At 39.6% G+C, this 21,574-nt stretch overlaps 1 protein-coding gene across 1 annotated transcript in view; it reads left to right on the top strand.

The window, feature by feature from the left end:
• HTR3B (5-hydroxytryptamine receptor 3B) overlaps nucleotides 1-21,574 on the top strand; it is a 38,455-nt gene that overhangs the window by 8,142 nt on the left and 8,739 nt on the right. The window contains exons 4-7 of the mRNA XM_054724977.1: nucleotides 18,672-18,716; nucleotides 19,039-19,148; nucleotides 19,574-19,743; nucleotides 20,231-20,388. Of these exons, the coding sequence (XP_054580952.1) occupies nucleotides 18,672-18,716; nucleotides 19,039-19,148; nucleotides 19,574-19,743; nucleotides 20,231-20,388 (483 nt within the window). The remainder of the gene's footprint in view (nucleotides 1-18,671; nucleotides 18,717-19,038; nucleotides 19,149-19,573; nucleotides 19,744-20,230; nucleotides 20,389-21,574) is intronic.

Below are 21,574 nucleotides of genomic sequence, written 5' to 3'. Positions count from 1 at the left end.
TCTTTTGCATTTCATTTTTCTTCATCTAGTTGTTTTTAAAGTAGAAACTTATTGATTTTGATTCTTTTTCTTTTCTAATTTTTCATTTAAAGTTATAAATTTTCCTCTAACCACTACTTTTGTTGCATCTTACAAAATTTTGAAACATTTTAGAAATGAAACTCATCTTTCTTAAGCAAATCTCTTCCTTCTATCCCCAGTCCCTGGAAGCGACTGAGCTTGTTTTTCTCATTATAATTTTGCCTTTCCAGAATGCTGTATAAATTAAATCATATGGCATTTTCCACTTTGTTTTTGGCTTCTTTCACTTAGCATAATGCTGTTGTGATTCGCCCATGTTGTGTTGTTGCATATATCAACGGCAGTATTCCACTGTACAGATGTACTGAGATTTGTTTATATATTTAACAGTTGTTGGATATGTGGGCTGCTTCCAATTTGTGCCTATTTTGAATATAGCCACTATAAACATTTGCATATGTTTTCACTTCTTTTGGATAAATACTTAGGTATGGAATTGCTGCATTGTATGATAAGTCGATGTTTAACTGCATAAAGGTTTGCTGTTTTCCAAAGTGACTATCACTTTACATTCCACCTGCAATGTATTCGAGTTTCAGTTCCTCACATGATGACCAGCACTTGATATTGTCAGTCTTTTAACATTTTAGCTGTTCTAATAGATTTGTAGTGGTGGCTCATGAGGTTTTTAACTTTCATTTGACTACAGACTAATGATATTGAGCATATTTTTGTGAGCTAATTTGCCAATTGTGTGTTTTGGTGGGTAAAGTATTTGTTAAAATCTTTTACCCATTTTTAAAATAGTGTTGCTTATTATCTTATTGAGTTACAAGCATTGTTTATATGTACTTTGGGTCTATTTCTGTGCTGTATTCTGTACAACTATTCAACATGCTCGTCCTTACACTAGTACACTGTCGCATTACTGTAGCATTCCAGAAATCTTTTAAAATCAGGTAGTGTGTCTTCCAACTTTGTTCTTCTGTTTCAAAACTCTTTTGCCTCTTCTACAACCTTTGTATTTCCATATAAACTTTAGAATCAGTTCATCAATTTCTAGTGGAAAGAAACCTGATAGAATTTCTATTGGGATTACATTAAATCTACAGATCAATTTGAGGAGAATTGACATCTTAATAGTCTTCCAATCCATGAATACAGTATATCTCTTCATTTGTTTAGTTCTTCTTTGATTTCTCCTAGTAACATTTTGTAGTTTTCAGTGTTTTGTACATATTTGGTTAAGTTTATCCGTAAGTATTTTACATTTTTTTAAAAATATATTTTATTGATTTTTTACAGAGAGGAAGAGAGAGGGATAGAGAGTTAGAAACATCAATGAGAGAGAAACACCGACCAGCTGCCTCCTGCACACCCCCCACCGGGGATGTGCCCACAACCAAGGTACATGCCCCTGACCGGAATCGAACCTGGGACCCCTCAGTCCGCAGGCCGACGCTCTATCCACTGAGCCAAACCGGTTTCGGCTATTTTACATTTTTAATGCTATTATGAATGGTATTTTAAATGGAGTCTCCATTTGTTGCTAGCATAAAAAAACAAACAAAGAATTGATTTGTACATTTTGGCCTTGGATGCTGTGATCCTACCATCTTTTATTAGTTTCAGAGGCTTTTTTGGTAGATTCTTTCAGATTTTTTATGTAGAAGACCTTGTTGTCTGTGAATAGAGATAGTTTCACTTCTTTATTTCTACTTTTTAAACCTGCATTTCCTTTTATTATTGCCTATTGCATTGGCTTAAACTTTCAGTACAGTGCTGAATACAAGGATATACTGTTCTATAAATTTCAATTTAATATGTTTGATAGCATTGTTAAAGTCTTTTCTAATTCTTTAAAATTTTTGTTGTTGTTCCATTAATTTTATAGTGAGGTACGTTAACATCTCCACCTATAATTGTGGTTTGTCTATTCTCTGCTTGGTCCATGGGTGCATACACATATAGGGTTTTATGTATTCTTGACGAACAGATCCTTTTATCATTATGAAAAGGCCGTCTTCATCTCTGGTAATATTCTTTTTTCTTCAAGTTTTTCTTATGCTAACTTTTGCATGGTATATACAAGGATAGGCAAAATTAGGTTTACAGTTGTGGGTACATGAAACACAGAGCTAATAAAGCTATTGTAATAATCATAACCTGCATGTCTTTTCCATATGAACAACTGAAAACCTACTTTTGCCCCACCGTGTATATTGCCATTCTTTTATTTTGTGTTGTATTCGAAGTCATTTCTTGGAGACAGCATGTAGTGGGTCTTGATTTCTTTCCAACTTTTTATTTTGAAACAATTATAAATTTATAGGAAGTTGTAAATCAACTTACAGGGAGGTTTTGTGGACCCTTCACCCAATGTCTCCCAATATTAACATCTTGCATTAATATAGTACAGTGTCAATACTAGAAAAACTACATTTGTGCAGTCCATAGAGCTCATTCAGGTTTCTCAGGTTTTACATGTATTCAAATCGGTGTGTGTGCTTCTATGTAATTTTATCATAGGTGTAGTCACCATCACCCCCACTTCAAGCTATGCCGCTGCCACCACAGGGCTTCCTGGTACTGCTCCTTCCCAGCCCCAGCCCTTTCTCCTCCCAATCCTTAACCACTGGCAACCAGTCAATATTTTCTCTATCTTTATAATTACATTTTCAAGACGATTATAATGGAACCACTCAGTATGTAACCCTCAAGACTGATTTTGTTCATTCAGTCTAATTCCATTACTGTTCTTTGAAGCTGTTGTGCGTATCAATAGTTCATTCCTTTCTGTTACCAAGCAGTGGTCCAGGGTATTGCTTTTTAAACCGCCAATCTATGCATTTTTATTGAAGTGTTTCATCCATTTACCAATGACATCTTGTTATTTATTTTCTAGTTGTCCCATCTGTTTTGTTTTATGTTCTTCTTTTTCTCATATCCAACCTTATTTTAGGTAAATTAAAAATTTTTAATATTCAATGTTAGTTCTCCTATTGGCCTTTTAGTACCCTTCTTTATATTGTTTTATTTTCCAATGTTGGCTTACAGAGTTCCAGATACATTACTCACTTAATATAACGTACTTAGAATTAATGTTCTTACATTTCACATAAAATATACAAGTCTTACAGCAGTCAAATTCGTTACCTGCTCCCCATCCTTGGTAGTACTTTTGCCCTCAACTTTACATTACATACGTAATATGCCTCACAATCCAGTGTTACTGTTTTAATGTACTTATATTGAATTAAGTTAAAATAACAACAATTCCTCTTTAATTTATTTTAATGGAAGTGTTTTTCTTTCTTTTCTTTAAATTTTATTTTCCAATTATAGTTTACATTCAATATTATTTTGTATTAGTTTCAGGTGTAACAGCATAGTGGTTAGACAATCATATGCTTTACAAAAAGGTCCTCCTAATATTTCAAATACCCACCTGACACCATACATCGTTATCACAATATTAATGACTATATTCCCTATGCTGTACTTTACAACCCTGTGACTATTCGCTAACTACCAATTTGTATTTAATCCCTTCACCTTTTTTACCCAGTCTCCCTATCAGCCTTCCTCCCCTTAGGCGACCATCAGTCTGTTCTCTATGAGTCTTCTTCTGTTCTGCTTGTTCATTTATTTTGCTCTTTAGATTGCACATATAAGTGAAATCATATGGTATTTGTCTTTCTCTGTCTGACTTATTTCACTTAGCATAATGCCCTCTAGGTCAACCCACTTGTCTATTGATGGGTACTTAGGTTGCTTCCATATCTTGGCCATCTAATCTAATAATAGACAAATATGCAAATTGACCGCACCTTCGCTACACCTAAGCCACGCCCACCAGCCAAGCCACGTCCACCAACCAATCAGGACGAGTATGCAAATTACCCCAACAAAGATGGCGGCTAATTTGCATATCAAGACAGCCTCGAAAGAAGCCAAGAGCTGCAGAAGGGAGTAAAGCTTCGAAGAAGCAAGCAAGCCAGGGGGGCGGGGGGGGAAGGAGAAGGGAGGAGCTAAGTCAGGGCCGGGGGCGAAGGGAAACGCGGGCGGGCTGGAGGAGAAGGCAGGGCGGGTGACAAGGGAGGAACGGAGGCGGGGCCGGGGCGAAGGGAAATGCGAGCAGGCTGGAGGAGAAGGTGAGACGGGCGACAAGGGAGGAACAGAGGCGGGGTAGAGTGCAGCAGGAAATCCTATTGCAGGATTTTTCCTGCAACGGGAAAGCTAGTTGTAAATAATGCTACAATGAATATATGGCATGTATTTGCATATCTTCTTTCAAATTAGTGTTTAGGGCCTCTTTGGCTATACACCCAGGAGTGGAAACACTGGGTCATAAGGCAGTTCCAGTTTTAAGTCTTTGAGGAACCTATGGAAGTGGTTTTCTATGTTAATATCTGACTGTATGCTATGCATTATAGACTCTGATTTTATGGTTAAGAATTAGACATTGCAATTGATAAAAATAATTTGAAACTAAAAGTATAATTGATATGTTATAACAGGGTTTAAATTATTATTTTTGTCTGATGCAAGTTATTATAGAATATTTTCCTCCAGTTTATATAACCCTGTAGTTATTATTTCTTTACAAAGAGGAAAGCTAAACTAATACAAAAAATCCCCCTTTTAGAAACCAATTTTACTTTTCCTAGCTTTATTTTCTCACTCACACTAGTAAAAGTACTAGATCTAAGATCCTAGAAAATGTTGTTTAATTAAATGCCAGGAAACACCACCTCTACTCCAAAAAAGCCTCCTGTTACACAAACTCCAACAGAAAACTTCTTTAATTCTCTTTCATAATGACTTAAATTGCTAGATAATGAACTAGAATTTTGGAAACAATTTCCTGGGGCATTATTGGATGTATCCTTACCTACTTGAGAAATATTAGTCCTTGCTACTTAGTTGTCAGTGGGTTATTATCAGACACTGTACAATGAAAAAAAGCATGATTTGAATAGACACATGATATGAACCATGTGATGTGAAACCTCAGGGCAGAGGAATAACCAGCCTTGAGTAGAGGATTAAGACTACCTTCTAAGTCCCTCTTCCTCCTACTTTCTAAATTGATTCATATAGAGTAAAATTGTTCAGACTTTCCTTTAGAGGTTTTTGGAGGTAAATATAGAAAAGGAGTACGGTTTTTATATAAATACTAGAGGCCCGATGCCTGACATTCATGCACTGGGGTGGGGGGGTCCCTCAGCCTGGCCTGCATCCTCTCGCAGTCCGGGACCCAGAGGGGTCCTTAGTGCTGTGCGGAGGTGGGAGAGGCTCCCGCCACCACTGCTGCACTCGCCAGCCTGGCTTCTGGCAGAGCGGCGCTCCCCCTGTGGGAGTCCACTGACCACCAGGGGGCAGCTCTTGCATTGAGTGTCTGTCCCCTGGTGGTCAGTGCACGTAATAGCAACCGGTCGTTCTGCTGTTTGATCGATTTGAATATTAGCCTTTTATTATATAGAATTTTCTCTTAGAACAACTATATCAAATTGAAAACTTTTATCTAACTCTTTCCTCCTACCTTAATAAGAAAAAATGAAGTCAGATTCCTTATGGCAACTAAGGAGAAAACATTATTTTTTCAATGGTGTGTTTTTCTCCACTGTTGTAGAATATATTAATTTTTACTAGAATATGTTAGACATATCATATTATTGGATATGGCAAACTTCCCTTATATTCCATTCCTATATTTTAAAAAATATTTTTATTGATTTCAGAGAGGAAGAAAGAGGGAGAGAGAAATAGAAACATTAATGATGAGAGAGAATCATTGATTGGCTGCCTCCTGCACGCAAGCCTGCAACCTGGGCATGTGCCCTTGACTGGAATCGAACCTGGGACCTTTCAGTCCACAGGCCGATGCTCGATCCACTGAGCTAAACTAGGTAGGGCTCCCATTCCTCTATTTTTATCCCTATCTGTTGTCTTAACTTTATCATCTACATGTGCTCAAGGCTACATTGCAACTGAACCCCTTGTTGTTTCCTGTTTGTATGCCATTCATTCTGCTATTTTCTCCATGAAATGTCTTCCTTTTCTTTTTTTAAAAAAAATTACTTTATTGATTAAGGTATCACATATTTGTCATCACCCCCCCCATTCCCATCTCAAACCCCCCCACACTCATGCCCCTATCCCCCTGTTGTCCGTGATCACTAGTTAGGCTCATATGCAAGCACACAAATCCTTTGGTTGATCTATCTCCCTTGTCCTCACCCTCCCCTACCTTCCCTCTGAGGTTGAAATGTCTTCCTTTTCATTCTCCATCTGCAAAATAGTATAGTCCTTCAAATCTTAGCTCCTAGTGTAATTTCCCCTCAGTTCTCCAAGCTGATAGCAGTCTCTCCTTTCTTTAAATCCACTGAAGTCTGTATATTTCTCAATGCATATAGTTGTTAAAATGTCACATACCCTAATTTATTAATAAGCTACTTGAGGGAAGGACTTTCTTACTCATATTTCCCCCAATATACAACACTATATCTTTTTTAAAATTTAAATATATTTTTATTGATTTCAGAGAGGAAGGGAGAGAGAGAGAGAGAGATAGAAACATCAATGTTGAGAGAGAATCACTGATCGGCTGCCTCCTGCATGCCCCTCAACGGGGATCAAGCCCACAACCTGGACATGTGCCGTGACTAGTAATAGAATCCATGATCTCCATGTTCAAAAGTTGACGCTCAACCACTGAGCCACACCTGCTGGGCAGCACAATATATCTTACTTCAAAGATAGTGGATAGATGTTTGCCTAACAAACTAATTAATTACAACATATAAATACAAATTCTAGGATTGCTTTTATGACTAATACTTGAGGCCCGGTGCACAACATTTGTGCACTGGTGGGGGGTCCCTCAGCCCGGCCTGTGCCCTCTTGCAGTCCAGGACTCCTTGGGGGATGTCCGCCAGCCACGGAGCCAGCTCCTGCCACTGCAGCTGTGCTCGCCAGTCATGAGCCCACTGGCAAGCCCGGCTTCTGGCTGAGCAGCGCCCTTCCCTCACCCCTCCCCCCTGCTCCTGTGGGAGCACACTGACCACCAGGGGGCAGCTCCTGTGTTGAGCATCTGCCCCCTGGTGGACAGTGTGCATCATAGCGACTGGTCGTTTTGTCGTTTGGTCGATTTGCCTGTTACACTTTTATTATATAGGATGTTTTGCAAATGACTTTATGATGTTCAGTTGGGCTAAATCTAAAGTTCATTCCAGAGGCAAGGCCAGGTTTGAAGAACTTGATCAGATCACTCACAGATTCTGCTCACACAAGGACACTCCCAACGTGAATAGATAACTTGTTGGATGCATCTGCTGGCAGCTGAACTGCTGGCAACTTTTGTTTGGAGAAAGAGCTTCCAGCCCAGCTTTCATCACAACACCTCGCTTTCATTATAATGTTCTGCCTCTTGTTCTGTTTCTCTGAAAGATTACAGTCTTATCTTAGAATTTCTGGGTATTATGAGTACCTTAGGGAAATCTGATTATAGAGATAATCTACTCAACAGTGAAAAGTTTCAATTTGTTTCTATAGAGTTTTGTCAATTCAGAATCCCAGATACCTTTGTATTCCAGTACATTGAGTAGAGCCTCCCAGCCAGACGCTGAGGCATCTGTTTCTATAGTCTTCGGGACTGGGAAAGATAAATAAGAATTGCGGGAATTATCTATATATTTGCTAACCACCAATTTAGATCTAAATAGACTCCCTCTGTTAGGAAGACTAATGAATTCCAATTCTCTGAAATATCCTCTGCTTTTAACAAGCAAGATGGAAGTTATCTAAAGAGAAAGAGAGAGAGAGACACACACAGAGGGGAAAGCTGTGAATAATGCCACTAGAGAACCAATTATGTTCACCAGCTGGCATTGAGAAACTTGTTCCCTTTGACAAAAAAGATTTCAGTTTCAGCCTCAGACTCCTTTTTGACATTGTGTTCTTTAGGGCTGAATGACGAATCCTCCCACACCCCCCCATAAGATGTTAGAAAAGAAATTCTGAACACTAGTTTTACATATAATATGACAAAGCAATGGGTAAGAAGAGAACAATGAGCTAAGGCTTCAACATGGTACTTAATAAGAATCAACCAAAAATAAAAATAAAGTGAAAATAGACATTAAAACACAGAGACCTTCTCCCAGCTACACGCCTGAGTCAACGGGATTCCTGACTTGGCATGGCAGTGCTAAAGAAAGTGCTGAAGGCATTTCCTAGATGCACAAGTGTATTTGTGGTAAAAGAGTAGTTAACAGCTGCATTTCCCAGTAAAATGAACTGCACTTGGACCTGTTTTTCCCCCTGTTAGTGGGGAACCCTTGTTGATTGCAACTAAGCCTAGAGGCTTTTGTGCTTTCCTGGGTGAGACAGGACCAATTTCAGGGTCTCTCAGCTGGTAAGACTGGAAGGAAGTGGAGTCACTTAACCTTGAGCTCTCAACAGAGGGCTTTTTTTTTTTTTACTGCCAGGCCCCCTGCATTGCTGATCTTGGCCGGGCATCCCCTCTGTTTCTCCTCCAAGCTGTTCCTTGTGGAAAACCTTGTGAATTCAGTTTTTTCACTTTGTATACTACTTTAAAACCGGCCTTTTCCAAGTATCCATTTGGAAGTCCACAAAAATCTGTACAGCAAGTTCACTCAGACTAGTCCTTGTCAAGCCCCTAAAACAGGGCCACCCCATATCTGCTCACAATCCTTTCTTCTTTCTCAAGGTGCCTAAAAATGCTTATTCATTAGCAACTTGCTTTCTTGATTGCAAAAAGGGTGAGCTTTAATCTAAAAAGTTCATTGTTTCTCTTCCAAATGATGCCATCCTGTGTACTGCACAATTCCAGGGATACCACCTGCCTGGACTAAATAGCAATGGTATCTCTCTATCCCCCACCAAATGTAGACTGAAGAGAGTAGTGGTCTTGACCTGTGTACAAAAATTATACACTTTTGATGTTGTTGGATAATTGACTGGATAATTTGTTTAATATATCCTGTTCTAGGAGGAAAATTGAGTTGTTATTTGCTTTATGTCATCAGCCCTCCAAACTCTATTATTTCATTAAAATTTGATATTTTACTAAGTATTACACAAATACAAAGGTTATCTAAATAACTCCTCAGCTCTGAACCTAAATCATCAAGGGAAATGTTTTACGCATTTTATTTAACATCTTGAATTTTCTATTTCTCTCTCTTTTTTTTTTTTGTTCTAAGAATGCATTTATTATACATGGAAAATATGAGTTCAAGGCAATTTCATTAATAGTTTGTATCAGCCTTTTTACTTATAACCTCCCTGAAAATGTCTTCAAAATGGTTTCCTTTTTCTTTATTAATACCATTTTAAAATAGCAGCTTAACAATTTAGAGGTTTTTAGTATATTCAAAGTTATCCAACCATCACCACTAATTTCAGAATATTTCACCACCTCAGTCACACCCCATGCCCCACCCCCACCGGCCTTAGGAAAATACTAATCTACTTTCTGTCTCTATAGATTTGCCTATCTTAGACATTTCATGTAAATGGAATCATACAATCATACAATGACTGACTTTTTTCAGTTAGCATATGTCTTTTTTTTTACTTAAAAATTTTTTAAAATTACAGTTGACATACAGTATTATATTAGTTTCAGATGTACAACCCAGTGATTAGACATTATATAACTTATTAAGTTATCAACCTCAATAAATCTAGTACCAATCTGGCACCATACATAGTTATTACAATATTATTGACTATATTACCTATCCGATATTTTCATCACTGTGACTATTCTGTAACTTCCAATTTGTACTTCTTAATCCCTTCATATTTTCACCCATCCCCACATCTCTTCTTATCTTAAAGAAGACCCTTTAACATTTCTTATAATACTAGTTTGGTAGTGATGAACTCCTTTAGCTTTTTCTTATCTGGGAAGCTCTTTATATATCCTTCAATGATAGCTTTTCTGGATAGAGTATTCTTGGTTGTAGGTCCTTGCTTTTTATCACTGTGAATATTTCATGCCAATTCCTTCTGGCCTGTAAAGTTTCTGTTGATAAATCAGCTGACAGTCTCATGGGAGCTCCCTTGTAGGTAACTAATTGCTTTTCTCCTGCTGCTTTTAAAATTCTCTCTTTGTCTTTAACTTTTGGCATTTTAATTTTGATGTGTCTTCATGTGGGCCTCTTTGGGTTCAACTTGTTTGGGACACTCTGACTTCCTGAACTTGTATGTCTATTTCCTTCACTAAGTTAGGGAAATTTTCCATTATTATTATTATTATTATTATTATTATTATTATTATTACTAGAGGCCCAGTGCACGAAATTTGTGCACAGAGGGGGTTTGTCCCTCAGCCCAGCCTGTACCCTCTCCAATATGGGACCCCTTGAGAGATGTCCAACTGCCTGTTTAGGCCCGATCCAGGTGGGATTGGGCCTAAACGGGCAGTCGGACATCCCTCTCACAATCCAGGACTGCTGGCTCCCAACTGCTTGCCTGCCTGCCTTCCTGATTGCCCCTAACCGCTTCTGCCTGCCAGCCTGATCACCCCCTAAACCACTCTGCTGCCAGCCTGTTTGCCCCCAACTGCCCTCCTCTGCCGGCCTTGGTCACCCCTAACTGCCCTCTCCTGCAGGGTTGATCACCTCCAACTGCCCTCCCTTGCAGGCCTGGTCCTTCTCAACTGCCCTCCCTTGCAGGCCGGGTGCCTCCCAACTGCCCTCTCCTGCTGGCCCTCTTGTGGTGGCCATCTTGTGTCCACATAGGGACAGGATCTTTGACCACATGGGGGCAGCTATATTGTGCGTTGCAGTGATGATCAATCTGCATAGTACTCTTTTATTAGATAGGATAGAGGCCTGGTACAGGGGTGGGGGCCAGCTGGTTTGCCCTGAAGGGTGTCCCTGATCAGGGTGGGGGTTTCCTTGGGGTGTGGGGCGGCCTGAGCGAGGGGCCTGTGGTGGTTTGCAGGCCGGCCACGCCCCCTGGCAACCCAAGGGGAGGCCCTGGTATCTGGAATTTATTTTCCTTCTACAATTGAAACTTTGTAGCCTGGAGCAGAGCCAAGCCTGGGGCTCCCTCTGAGGCCAGCCGGCAGCCATTTGTGTTGGGGTTATAATTGAAACTTTGTTGCCTTAAGCGGGTGGGCCCGGCCAGGGTGTGCGGAAAGCTTTGCTTCCCCTGTTGCCGGCAGCAACCCTGGCCTGCACTCTCAAGCTCCATTCTGCCGCCATTTGTTTGAATTTGTTTACCTTCTATAATTGAAACTTTGTAGCTTGAGTGGAGGCTTAGGCCTGGCTAGGGCAGGCGGAAAGCTTGGCTTCCTCTGTTACCTAGGAAACCTTGCTCTCTGTGGCTGTAGCCATCTTGGTTTGGGTTAATTTGCACACTCGCTCTGATTGGGTGGTGGGCGTGGCTTGTGGGCGTGGCTTGTGGGTGTGTCGGAGGTATGGTCAATTTGCATATTTGCCTATTATTAGAGAGGATTATTATTGCATAGATTTTCAATTTCTTGCTTTCTCTTCTTCTGGTGAATTTTGGTTCACTTCAAGTTGGCTTCTTATACTATACTCATTTTTTGATGCTCTTTTTTCTTTGTGCTGTTCTGATTGGATGTTTTCTGCTTTCTTATCTTCTAAATCTCTCATTTGATCCTATGTTTCATCTACTCTACTGCTAATTCCCTGTAATGTATTCTTCCTTTCAGTTAATGTATTCTTCCTTTCTGACTGGTTCCTTTTTTGTTTTCTAGTTTTGTTTTTATGTTTCCTATCTCTTTGTTAATGTTCTCACTAAGTTCATCTATGATTCCCTAAGTTCATGGAGCATCCTTATAACCAGTGTTTTGAACTCTGCATCTGGTAGATTGCTTGTCTCCATTTTGTTTAGTTATTTTTCTGGACTTTTGTTCTGTTCTTTCCTTTGGGACATGTTTCTTTGTCTCCTCATTTTGGCAGCCTCTTTGTGTTGGTTTCTGTGTATTAGGTAGAGCTGCTATGTCTCCCAGGCTTGTTAGAGTGGCCTTATGTAGTAGGTGTTTGTAGGGTCCAGTGGTACAGCCTCCCCAGTCACCCAAGCTGGACACTCCAAGGTGTGACCCCTGTGTGGGCTGTGTACAGCCTTCTGTTGTAGTTGAGCCTTAATTGCTTTTGGCACATCAATGGTAGGGATTTACCCCAGATCGATCAGCTGCAAAGACTGGATGCCACCAGCATGGAATATCAGCTGTACAGAGGACCACCCCACAGAGTAGTGGGACTCTGGTGCTCACTGAATTCGCTCCTTGAATGTGTCACTGTTGAGCCTCTCAGGAGGTGCAGGTCAAGGTCAGCCACTGCCTGGGACCACCTGGCACAAGTTACAAAGCAATCTGCAGATGGCTGCTACTTGTGCTGGGCTCAGAGGTGCCCAGGAGAGGCTATGCTGTGACCAATGCTGGCTGCTGCTAGTGCTGGGCCTGGGCCACATTACAAGAAGTATGTGGCACACTGAGGCCAGATGATGCTTGTTTGAGAGATTTTAGGAAAATCTGAAACATAAGCTAAGGTAGACCATTTGTATGGTAAAGTCACGGGAACCAGCTTGGATAGGCCTGCAAGTTAGTGGAGAAGGGTGGGGGAGATATCTCATGGAATCACCAAGGCAGGGTGAACAGTGATAGCCAGGTTGATGAAGACTAAGATATGGCACCCATCTCAGAAAAGGAACAATGGCTTCTGCCAGTACTTCTTTCTGGGAGAAAACTACCCCTTCAGCTCTTACCTTGATGCTAGACAATTCAGTTCCTCCCCATATGTTCCTGTTCCTTTGTAGCTGCTGCCCCAGTACTGCAGCTTAGAACAAGTCAGTATGAGTAAGTCCATGTGCAGGCCCTTTAAGAGGAATGCCTGGGACTCCAGAAGCACTCTGCCTCCCTCAGCCATAATCCCAACTGTTTTTATAGTCAGAAGTTATGGGGACTTCCCTTCCCGGCTCTGGAACCCTGGGCTCGGTGGCCTGGTGTCAGAGTGGGACCCCTTCCTCCACTGGAGGGACCTTTGCAGCTGAGATATCCCTTTCAATTTTTATCTGCCCCAGATGGATGTGGAACCTGCCCATTCTGCATCTCCACCCCTCCCACCAGTCTCCGCATGGTTTCTTCTTTGTATCTTTAGTTGTAAAACTTCTGTTCAGCTAGATTTTAGGCATTTCTGAATTATGGGTTTTCTGTAGTTTAGTTGTCATTGTGGGAAGATTTGAGTACCGCATTTACCTATGCTGCCATCTTGACCAAAAGTCCTTAGCATATGTCTTCAAGGTTCATCCATGTTGTAGCATGTATAAGTATTTCATTACTTTTTCTTGCTGAATACTATTCTATTGTATAGCTATAACACATTTTATTTATCCATTTATCAGTTGATGGACACTTGGGTGATTCCCATTTTTGAATGTCATGAATAATGCTGCTATGAACATTCCTGTACAGTTCTTTTGTGTAGACTTAGATTTTCATTCTCTTGGTTATATACTTAAGAACAGAATTGATGGGTTATATGATAACTATGTTTAACATGAACTATCAGACTTTTCTCAAAGTAGTGCACCGTTTTATAATCCTACCAGCAATGTATAAGGGCTTCAATTTCTCTACATTCTTGCCAACGCTTGTTTTTTTTTTTCTGACTTTTTTATTTTAGCCATCCTGATGGGGTGAAATGGTATCTCATTATGGTTTTGATTTGCATTTCCCTAAAGATGAATGATATTAAGTATCTTTTCATGTATTCTTTAGTCATTTGTCTATTCTCTTTGGAGAAATATCTATTGAAGTCCTTTGCTCATTTTTTAAATTATTATTTTTACTTGGATAAAATACACGTAACATAAAAGTTTCCATCTTAGCCATTTTAAGTGCACAGTTTAATGATATTGAGTACATTCTCATTGTTGTGCAACCATCACCACCATGCATATCCAGAACTCTTTTCATATTGCAACACCAAAACTCTATGCCCAACAAACACTAACTTTCTATTCCCTTTTCCCCCAGCCCTTGGCAATCACTATTCTACTTTCTGTCACGAAAAATTTGAGTACTCTAGGTACCTCATATAAGTTGAATCATATGGTATTTGTCCTTTTGTAACTGGCTTATATCATTTAGCAAAATGTCTCAAGGTTCATATATGTTGAAGTATGTGTCAGAATATTCTTCCTTTTTAAGGTCACATTAATATTACATTGTATGGACATACCACATTTTGTTTATCTATTTATGTGTTGATGGACATTGGGGTACTTCCATGCTTTAGTTGTTGTGAGTATGCTGCTATGAACGTGGGTATATAAATACTCATCCAAGTCCCTGCTTTCAATTCTTTTGGATATATACTGAGGAGTGAAATTGATGGACCACATGGTAATTTTATTTATAATTTCTTTTAAGAACTGCCACATTGTTTTCTATAGCAGCTTTACATTCCCACCAGTAGTGCACAGGATTCCAATGTCTTCACATCCTCACCAACACTGGTTGTTTTCTTCTTTTAAAGAACAGTAGCCATCCTAATGAGTGTGAAGTGGTTTTTCATTGTGGTTCTTATTTACATTTCCCTCATGATTAGTGATTGTATTAGTCAATCAGACTGCTGTAAGAAATATCATAGACTGGGTGGCTTAGACAACAGGAGGCTTGGAAGTCCCAAGATCAAAATTCTACCCAATTTTGTTACTGGTTAGAGTTGTCTTCCCAGCTTGTAGATGACTGCCTTATCACTGTGTCCTCACGTGGCGGAAAGAGAGAGATCTTTCTCTCTTTCTCTTCTTCTAAAGCCACCAATCTTATTGGATTAGGGCATTATCCTATGACCTCATTTAACCTCAATTACCTCCTAAAGCCCTATCTCCAAATAGTCATAGGAATTTTGGAAGGACACAATTTGGTCTATAGTAGTGACAATGATCATCTTTTCATGTGCCTATTAGCCATTTGTATAGTCACGTGTTGCATAACAATGTTTTGGTCAATGATGGACTGCATGGATGGTGATGGTCCCATAAGATTATACCGGGCACTGAAAATTTTCTATCACCTAGTAATATCATAGCACAACCCATTACTCACGTGTCTGTGATGATGCTGGTGTAAATAAACCTACTGCACTGAGTCATATAAAAGTATAGCACATACAATATGTACAGTACATAATACCTGATAATGATAATAAACAACTATGTTGCTGGTTTATGTATTTACTATATATACTTTTAATTGTTATTTTAAAGTATACTCTTTCTACTTATAAAAAAAGTTTACGGTAAAACAGTGTGCTGTGTTATACTGGCAGCAGCCACATACATCTCATGTTACTGCATTTGATTGCATCATTTCCTCTTGTGCTTGATTTATTCTCCTGTTATTTTGTATAGTAACATGCTGGACAGGCTGTAGTCTAGGACCAATAGTCTGTATCATAAGCCTAGGTGTGTAGTAGGCTATACCATTTACGTTTGTGTAAGTGCACTCTATGATGTTTGCACTATGATAAAATCACCTAATGACACACTTCTCAGAAATTACCCAGTTATTATCAGCGTATGACTACATATATTCTTTGGAGAAATGTCTATTCAGTCCTTTGTTCATTTTTTTCTGTAAAATATTTTCTCATAGAGAAATTAAATTTTGTCCTTACAGTTAAAAAGAAATCAATTGGAATTGTGTATTTAACCATGAAGCCAATAAACATTACATAAAACACATAGCCTTCAAAGCCTTTGTAGATGTTCTTTTGTGTGCTTTATTTTGAATATTGAAAATTTATAATGAAATACAAAATTTCAGATTATTTTTACTACAAAGCTTTCTCTTCAAATTGTTATATTGTTTATGGTCAAATTTAATTATCATTTGAATATCATTTGGAAAGCTAATGTTGTATTGTAAGTAGCTGCTTACAATCACTAAGACTTATAGTGCTTGCCAAAGCCCTTAAACCTTTATTATGATTGAAAATCAAGTTGTTCTTTTGTTTTCTTTTTAAAATATTTTACATTTTAATTTAATAAAACTAAAAAAAAAAAAACCTAAAAACAAATCACCTTCCACTCTCTACCTCTTGCAACCAACAATCTGTTCTCTTTATCTATAAATTTGGATTTTGTTGTTGCTGTTTTTTATTTTTAGGTTCCACATATGAGAGACATTTCTCTGTCTAGTTTATAACTTAGCATAATACACTCGAAGTTCATCCATGTTGTTGCAAATGGCATGATTTTATTCTTTTATGGTGGGATAATATCCCATTATATATGTAACACAATTTTTTATCTGTTCATCCATTGGTTAGCATTTAGGCTATTTTCACAAATTGGCTATTGTAAATAAATGCTGCAATAAACATGGGGTGCACATATATTTTTGAATTAATGTTTTCACTTTCTTTGGATAAATACCCAGAAGTGGAATTGCTGGACCATATGGTAGTTTGATTTTTAGTTTTTGAGGAAAGTCCATTCAGGTTTGCATAGTGGTTGCACCTATCTGCAGTCCCACCAACAGCGTACAAGGGTTGGTTCCCTTTTTGCCACACCCTTGTCAACACTTGTTATTTCTTGTCCTTTGATAATAGCAATTCTAACAGGTGTGAGGTGATATTTCATTGTGGTTTTGATTTGCATTTACCTGATGATTAATGATGTTGAGTATTTTTTCAGGTGCCTATGTGTGTCTTCTTTGAAAAAATGTCTATGCAGATCTTCTGCCCATTTTTAATTAGCTGATTTTTGTTATTGAGTTATATACGTTCTCTATATATTTTGGATATTTGACCCTTATCAGATATATATTTAGTAATTATGTTCTCTCATTCAGTGGGTTGCCTTTTCAGTTTGTTGATGGTTTCCTTTGCTGTATAAAAGCTTTTAATTTTGATGTAGTCCTGTCCCACTTATTTATTTTTGCTTTTGTTGCTTTTGCTTTTGGTGTCAGATTTAAAAAATCATTGCCAAGAAATATTTCAAGAACCTTACCACCTATATTTTCTTCTAGGAGTTTTATGGTTTGGGGTTCCACATTCTTTTTTTTTTTTTTTAATATATGTTATTGATTTTTTTACAGAGAGGAAGGGAGAGGGATAGAAAGTTAGAAACATCAATGAGAGAGAAACATCGATCAACTGCCTCCTGCACACCCCCCACTGGGGATGTGCCTGCAACCAAGGTACATGCCCTTGACTGGAATTGAACCTGGGACCATTCAGTCTGCAGGCCAATGCTCTATCCACGGAGCCAAACTGGCCATGGCGGGTCTTACATTCTTTAATCCATTTTGAGTTAATTTTTGTGACTGGTGTAAGATAGTGGCCCAGTTTCATTCTTTTGCATGTGGCTGTCCAATTTTCCCAATGCCATTTATTGAAGAGCCTATCCTTTCCCACGGTATATTCTTGGCTCCTTCGTTATAAATTCATTAATCATATATGTGTGGGTTTATTTCTGGGCTCCCTATTCTGTTCCATTGGTAGATGTGTCTATTTTTATGCCAATACCATACGGTTTTAATTACCATAGCTTTGTAGTATAGTTTGAAATCAGGGAGCATGATGCCTCCAGCTTTATTTTTCTTTCTCAAGATTGGTTAGGCACTTTGTCCATTTTTAATTTGGGTTGTCTGTTTTGTTATTGTTGAGTTATGAGTTATTTATATATTCTAGATACAAGGCCCTTACCAGATAAATAATTTGCAGATATTTACTTCCATTCTATGAGCTATCTTTTTACTTCTTGATGATGTCCTTTAAAATGCAAAAGTTTTTAATTTTAATAAAGTCTCATTTATTTTTTCTTTTGTTTCTTGTTCTTGTGGTGTCATATCTAAGAAGCCATTGCCTAATTCAGAGTCATGAAAGACTTACTCCTGTGTTTTCTCTAAAGGTTTAATAATTTTCGCTCTTAAATTAAGATTTATGATTCATTTCAAGTTAATTTTTATATGGTATAAAAATTTTAAATCTCTAAGGACATAGTAGTTTTAGAATGTTCTTTACTAGATTAGAAATAAAAATTAGTAAGGAGGTTTTATTTTGGTTGTTCTTTTTGGGGGTCTATTAAAAATCACTGACTCATTGCAGACATGGGACATCACATCTATTTATATCATCAAAATATACCTCATTTACATATGCTCATTTAGCCTATTTATAAGAATGGAAATCCAAACATAAGGTAACTGAGGAATGGCTGCCAGTAGTGGCTGAGATAACAGGCGTTGAAAGACATGAATAATATCTTGATTACAAATAAAAGCTGAGTCTCATCCTTTTAGCCCAGAATTTGCCACGACTACATATCATTTTTTAGTCTGATTAATGGCAGAGTAACTAATTAGAGTGGGAGAGAGATTAGCAAATCATTCAAGATGTCAAGTGCAGTCAAAGTGCCATTTTGTCACAGATGATATAGTAAAGCTCACAGTGACAGGTGTATGTAATAAATAGGAACTGAAAGTACTCTGATCTTGAAGAGTCAAGATAATGTTTCTAAAATCAGCATTATTTATTTACATTTGATTTCCTTCCTCGGAATTGTCATATTGTTGACTTGGGCTTTGACTTGATGACATGCTAATATTTGGTGTGTATTTTCTTTGTGCTTTGCAGGATGCACAGAACCAAAAATTAAAGACAAATGTCTGGTACAGTGAGGTAAAGGACTGTTTCCTTCTGTGCATGCTGCCCTCCCGATCTTGATCTGTTGAAACATATTACTACTCTGAGGAATGGACATTATCTTTGTGTTTATAGTTCCTTAGATGTGCAGCAAACCTCATTTGTTGGGAGCCATGTAAGTGTAGGCCATGTTTCCTGGTTGAGGCTACCATCTTTTGGAGTCGGATGGGAAGTCCTCTACCCTAACAGTACCAACAGGCTGATCAGTTGGGTTGTTTCTCCAAATCTCTTTTCAGTTCTTTGGTAAGGTTGATGTTGCCCCTTTTTGATAAGTTTCCTTTCTGGCCATTCCTAACAGGTTTGGGATGATGAGTTTTTATCATGGAACTCCAGCATGTTCGATGATATTAGCCAGATCTCCCTACCTCTAAGTGCCATCTGGGCCCCTGATATCATCATTAATGAATTGTAAGTGCGTTGGCTATTTTTCTGTGGGGTTTAAACGGCTTAGTATATTCAGGATAGTTTCTGCTTCCATTCACTCATTGTTGCTATTTTTTGTTTCTCAACTTAAAGACCAACATATTGTTGGGAATATTCAGGTTAAACGTACCATAAGTCGACATCATTTAAGATACAGATTTGGTTACTAATGCTTGAGGTTGCTCATGGATTGTGCTTGTATTGTAACAGTAGCAAGTGAGTTCATTTACAAGGTGTCATTGCTGAGTCCATCTTTGCTGGAGTGAATCGTCTCGGGGAGAAGTGACTCTGTCCTTGCGCTTCTAGGCTAGTCCTGTGTGTCATAGTCACTACCATCTCCTAATCAGTTCTGCGCATTGGAATGGCTAAAGCTCTCTCTCTAACAACAAATTCTCTTGTGTTTCATACAGTGTGGACCTTGAAAGACTACCTGACCTTCCCTATGTGTATGTGAACTCATCCGGGACCATTAAGAACTCCAAGTCCATCCAGGTGGTCTCTGCCTGCAGTTTAGAGACATACGCTTTTCCATTTGATATCCAGAATTGCAGCCTAACCTTCAATAGCGTTCTGCACACAGGTAAGCCAGGAGAGGTACAGGCTTCTAGGGGGAAACATGTCTGTGCTGGGTGCTTGGCACACACAGGTGTGATTATATTATGCCACTCTTCAGGTCCTTTTTATTCTTGCACACAATTAACCTTTTGCAAACCTAAATTTCTTCCTGCCGTTATTTGGCTCATGCTGTAATTCAGACCAAGTGCGGTGCTGGGCCCAGATGCACAGCCCCATTGCCGCTTTTTGTTTGGGAATACACACACTATCAGGCCTCTACTGCCATTGGGAATGATAGGAAGTCACAGGGGCAGCTCCATCATTCTATGGATAGTGGAACCCAAACCCTACATTCATAGTTGTTTTTTCCATGGCTAGAAAGATTTTATTCCACACCGCTACCCCTAATTCAAAATTGTTGTATCGAACTCCATCTCCCTGAGGCTGTACACGGCGGGCAGGAGTGAAAGGACGGGTTTTATGTTGGTGCCCATTGTTTCTGTGGTTTTCAGTGGAAGATGTAGACCTGGCCTTCCTGCGGAGCAGAGAGGACGTTAAGCATGACAAACAAGCCTTCTCGAATGACAGCGAGTGGGAGCTTCTTTCTGTGTCCTCAGCCTACAGCACCCTGCAGAGCCGCGCTGGAGATTTTGCGCAGATTCAGTTTCACGTAGGTCCTCCCCCTTCCTGTCGCCGCTGCCCACTTCTCTGCACTCTTTGGCCCTCTCTGCTCCGTCGCTTATTCTCACTCACTATCATTCGGGAACAGCCGATTCAGACGGCTCTGGACGTCCACTTGCTTCCAGCATTTCAGAGGCCAGAGGTGCAGGCACCGGCCCTGGACTCCGGCTGTAGCTGTTCCACACGTGAATATAGAGAGAATGGTTTTCAGACACCAGAGACGTGAGCCACCACAGCAGGAGCTCAGGCCTTTTAGTTCACACCACCACCGGCACCTACAATCCCTACGGAGAGGAACCAAAGAAAACCCACACACAACAGCAACAAATTGGGAGAGAGTGTCTCTTCAGCGCTATTGTCCTGTTTTCAGTTTAGTAAATTATTAATTAATTCCAGATGCAGGTGCATAAAATTACCATATTATTCACTTGAATATCTGGAGGGATTAGCTAACAAATCACCTGCAGGATCCGCAGAGACCGCTGGTGGTTTCCGGATCAGAGAGAACAACTGCCCTAAAAGGATGTGATGAAAACCCCAACTGCTCAGACGTGCCACCCCGAATGCTCTTGGCTGCCTTGTTCACAGAGAAATTTGTCCAGCAGGGCTGGGGGGTGGGGGTGGGGCGCAGGACAGTGAAGCCTACTGCTCCGCACTCCAGAGAGCCATTCTCCCTTCCCTGGCCTCCTGGCGAACCGTCCTGAATGTGAGCAAAAGCAAGTTCATGCAACCCATAGACTCACATCACTGGAATTCAGCTCTGCTTTCCTGCACAACGTCAGCCAGTGGTGGTGGCAGTTTGGGGAGTGGTAGGAGGGGGCATCCTGTATGTCAGGTAAGGGATTCCATTGAAAAATAGAGACTACAGGCAGACCAAGATACACAAGATGAGTTGTCCTGGAAATAAGGCTTTTGGATAGGAAGGAAAATTCAGACTAGACTAAGGTGCTATGGTTACAATGGATAATTGCGTGTTAAGGGATAGCGGCTGTGAAAGGAGCTGTTATTGAGGGCACAGACGCCCCTGCATTGGTGAAAAGTTGCATGCAGCTCTCCGGGAAAGCTTTCGTTAAGTTAGAACCTCTGAGAGACAGCTGCTGTGTGAACCTGGCCCATGTATAACCTGGGCACCAGCTGATCGCCACTCGTACCTTCCTAATGATGGGGTCTGGGTT

Source organism: Eptesicus fuscus, chromosome 13 (assembly GCF_027574615.1).
Source record: "Eptesicus fuscus isolate TK198812 chromosome 13, DD_ASM_mEF_20220401, whole genome shotgun sequence".
In the NCBI taxonomy this organism is placed as follows: Eukaryota; Metazoa; Chordata; class Mammalia; order Chiroptera; family Vespertilionidae; genus Eptesicus; species Eptesicus fuscus.
Note: the sequence above shows the minus strand (reverse complement) of the source record. Positions and strands in the feature narration are given on the sequence as shown.